Source organism: Littorina saxatilis, linkage group LG6 (genome assembly GCF_037325665.1).
Source record: "Littorina saxatilis isolate snail1 linkage group LG6, US_GU_Lsax_2.0, whole genome shotgun sequence".
Taxonomy (NCBI): domain Eukaryota; kingdom Metazoa; phylum Mollusca; class Gastropoda; order Littorinimorpha; family Littorinidae; genus Littorina; species Littorina saxatilis.
The window spans coordinates 9,664,828-9,668,522 of record NC_090250.1 but is presented as its reverse complement, the minus strand read 5'-3'; the positions used below and the strand labels follow the sequence as shown (position 1 = coordinate 9,668,522).

General features: G+C 39.9%; 1 protein-coding gene across 1 annotated transcript in view; it reads left to right on the top strand.

The window, feature by feature from the left end:
- LOC138969672 (sodium-dependent phosphate transport protein 3-like) overlaps positions 1–3,439 on the top strand; it is a 64,260-nt gene extending 60,821 nt beyond the window's left edge. The window contains exons 7-9 of the mRNA XM_070342531.1: positions 1–25; positions 671–761; positions 2,137–3,439. The exon at positions 1–25 is cut by the window's left edge and continues 129 nt beyond it. Coding sequence (XP_070198632.1) covers positions 1–25; positions 671–761; positions 2,137–2,397 — 377 coding nt within the window. The 3' untranslated portion in view covers positions 2,398–3,439. The remainder of the gene's footprint in view (positions 26–670; positions 762–2,136) is intronic.
- Positions 3,440–3,695: the final 256 nt, after the last annotated feature.

Genomic DNA, 3,695 nt, shown 5'->3' with positions numbered 1-3,695 from the left:
TTAACTGCCTCGACATAGCTCCTCGGTACGTGTGATTATAACAATCTTTGATTGAAAACCCTAAGAATTCTGTACTCACCGATACAAGGATAGTATAATAATACGAATTTTCGCTTTTAAAAGCTTCATCAGGAAACAGACAAAAACAAAGAACAATAAAAAGCAACAACAACCACAACACTGACGGAACGAACAAGGACAATTAGCTTGGAACAAATAATCTTTCATTGGTTTAAACTGTTTTTAATCAGATAAATACAAATAACTATGCCGAATACAATCAATTCAAATTTAGTGTGTGTGACATGCACCAAACGGACACAAAACAACAACCGCCGAATGTCCATTTTTTTATGAACATATAAACAAGTTTGTTTTATTTACTAAAATGTTATGTTTGTCTCTGCATACTCAATTGCAATTAATAAACAACAACAACAACAACAACACTTACCAAAAACAACAACAACAACAACAACAACAACAACAACAACACCGACGACGACCACATTATGACAGCAACAATTAACAATAAATGTGTAATTGGTGACAACATTAATCATTATCATACAATTTAAATACATCGACAATACTCTACATTATTTATTTATTTCAAATATTACTTTATTTATTAAGTTATTTTATATTATTTCCCCGTGTTATGTTTCAGATATGCCAGTTTTATTACCAGCCTCTCGTTCACAATCGCCACAGCTGCCTCGCTGACCGCGCCTGTCGTCACATCCGCCATATTAGTGGAGGTCAGTTTTTGCGTTTACATTTTGTTTGTTTTATTTATATTTTTTTACCCTTTACATGGATTACCGTCTTGACTGCCGGAAGAAATTTTTTTAAATCAATAAAAAAAACAAGTCGCGTTAGGCGAAATTACTACATTTGTGACCCTCCACCACGAAATGAGTCGCATGTCACCTCGCGCGGTTCTGCGCTAAGGCTTAATATAAGTCCGGGGAGTGTCTGGTAACAGTGTGTGGGTCACCTTAGTCACAAGCTTATAACTCAAACAGTTTTCGCTCTTTTCTGAAACGGTTTTCACCACTGAATAGAGCATACAAATCTCGTTATGAAAATGTAAAAATATAAAAATCATGCAAAGGTGACATGCGACTCATTCCGTGGTGGAGGGTCACATTTAGTCAAGCTGTGGAACTCACAAAATGAAACTGAACGTAATCCGCCGCTAGTGCAAAAGGCAGTGAAAGTGACGAGCCTTTTTAGCGCGGTAGCGGTTGCGCTGTGCTTCATAGCACGCTTTACTGTACCTCTCTTCGTTTTAACTTTCTGAGCGTGTTTTTAATCCAAACATATCATATCTATATGTTTTGGGAATCAGGAACCGACAAGAAATAAGATGAAATAGATTTTAAAACGATTTCGGAAATTTAATTTTAATCATAATTTTTATATATTTAATTTTCAGAGCTTGTTTTTAATCCGAATATAACATATTTATATGTTTTTGGAATCAGAACATGATGAAGAATAAAATAAAAGTAATTTTGGATCGTTTTATAAAAAAAAAAATTAATTACATTTTTCAGAGTTTTAATGACCAAAGTCATAAATTAATTTTTAAGCCTCCATACTGAAATGAAATACCGAAGTCCGGCCTTTGTCGAAGATTGCTTGGCCAAAATTTCAATCAATTTGATTGAAAATTGAGGGTGTGACAGTGCCGCCTCAACTTTTACAAAAAGCCGGATATGACGTCATAAAAGACATTTAATGCATAACACATAGACCAAAACTGGACAAAATTAATGGTCCCCAGAGGAGGAAATGATCTTGCTGCAAAATGCAAAGGACAATATACAGCGGTTGTTTCCCTTGCCAAATGATTTTGGTTTTGTTTATTGCAGAGTACGTATCTGATAGTATGTTGCCAAATGTAGACAACCACCGTAAGTGAGAGTTACGGTACCTAAAATACTCTTACATCTCCGTATTGTCAAAATATGTTCCTGACATCCCAAAACATGCCACTGAAGACGTTATTATCTCAATTTCATCACGCTTTTTACAATGCCGCAGTGCGTTCAGTTGCATTCTTTGAGTTCGACAGATTGGCTAAATGTAGTAAGTTCGCTTTACGCAACTTGTTTTTCTTTTCTTCAGAAATCCAACGAAGAATGGAAGATAGTGCTCTACATCGTGTCAGCGGTCAGTTTCGCGGGCGGCCTCTTCTACCTGTTCTTCGCCCGTGGCGAGGTTCAATCCTGGGCTTTGGAGAACACGTTCGACATCACTGTCATAGTGCCAGACCCCGCTCCTGCGGCAGCCATCCAGCGAGAGATGTCCGTTTCTGATTTCACGGTTGACAAAGACCGCAACGCTTGTTTGGTGCTTTCCGTCAACCCCCTTAACTCATTGCAGTGATGAGGGAGGGAGGGGAGGGGGAGGGGGGGATAGAAGGAGGAGGGGGTTCGAACCCACGACCTCCCGATCACGGGGCGGACGCCTTACCACTAGACCAACCGTGCCGGTGTAGATGAACTGTGTGACGTCGTGTGGGTCGATCTTCAGCTTTACTGGATCTAGGAGAGCCAGTATCGATGTCTTTTTGATCGGTTTACCGTTGTCGATATTGTTTTGGTTGTCACTAATGAATTGATTGCAGATGTTCATGTCTTGGTTGCCACTAATTGTTTGGTTGAAGACGTTTTGTTGTTTCGTTGCCACTAATTGTTTGGTTGCAATTGTTCATGGTCTGGTTGTTACAAAATACTTTTGTTGCAACTGCTCATGTCTTGGTTCAGGTTGCCACTAATGCCTTGAGTTGCAGCTGTTCATGGTTTGGGTGTAGCCGTTATTGTTTTGGTAGTCATGAACTTATTTAGTTCCAGCCGCTCGTGTTTTGGTTGTCACTACATTCTTTGGTTGCATCCGTTCATTTTTTGGTTGTAACTAACGTTTTGGATGTAGTCGTTATTCTTGCTGTTGTAATCGGCATAAATACGTTTAATTATTGCTGATTCCCCATTTGTTTGTTCATGTAACACTTTATTGTCGATGACGCAATCAGTATTTTGGTTGCCATTGGCAACCTGCGAGAGCTGTCAATTTGTGCATTGGTTACCATTGGTGCTTGGTCCACGACTGTATCGTTCACGTGTGAAAACATGTGTTGTGTTTCCTCGTTACAAAGCTCATATTCTCATTTTGTTGTTGTTGTTGTTGTTGTTGTTCGTGTTGTTGTTCGTGTTGTTGTTGTTGTCCGCTGTTGGCATAAATCCCTGGTTTTTAAAACAGCTGAACCTCCAAGTCGAACATGTTGCAATTATACAGAGTACCTGTGAACACAATATCCCTGCTCTCAGACCCTTCCAATAGATGTGTTTGTTTCTTTCTTTCTTTCTTTGCTTGCTTGGGCTTTTTTTTTTAACAGATTTTGTACGATTTTTGTATTGAACTCAACATACTGACCCCCCACACCCAGCCCCGCAATGTCCCCTTTTCCTGTATATAATCCCCCCCCCTCCCTGCCCCCGCCGACACCCCCCCCCCCCCCCCCCCCCCGGCTTACTCGTCACGGCGAAGAAGACAAGACTGTGCGAGTGTGAACTGTTCTCCCTGCATACTTTGTGATAATCCATGTATAAATCCTCCTTGACGGTTAGTGCAAAAGCTGTTTAGTGCATTGATAGCCTCATAAGGCCTTATCTGGCATTGTTTCT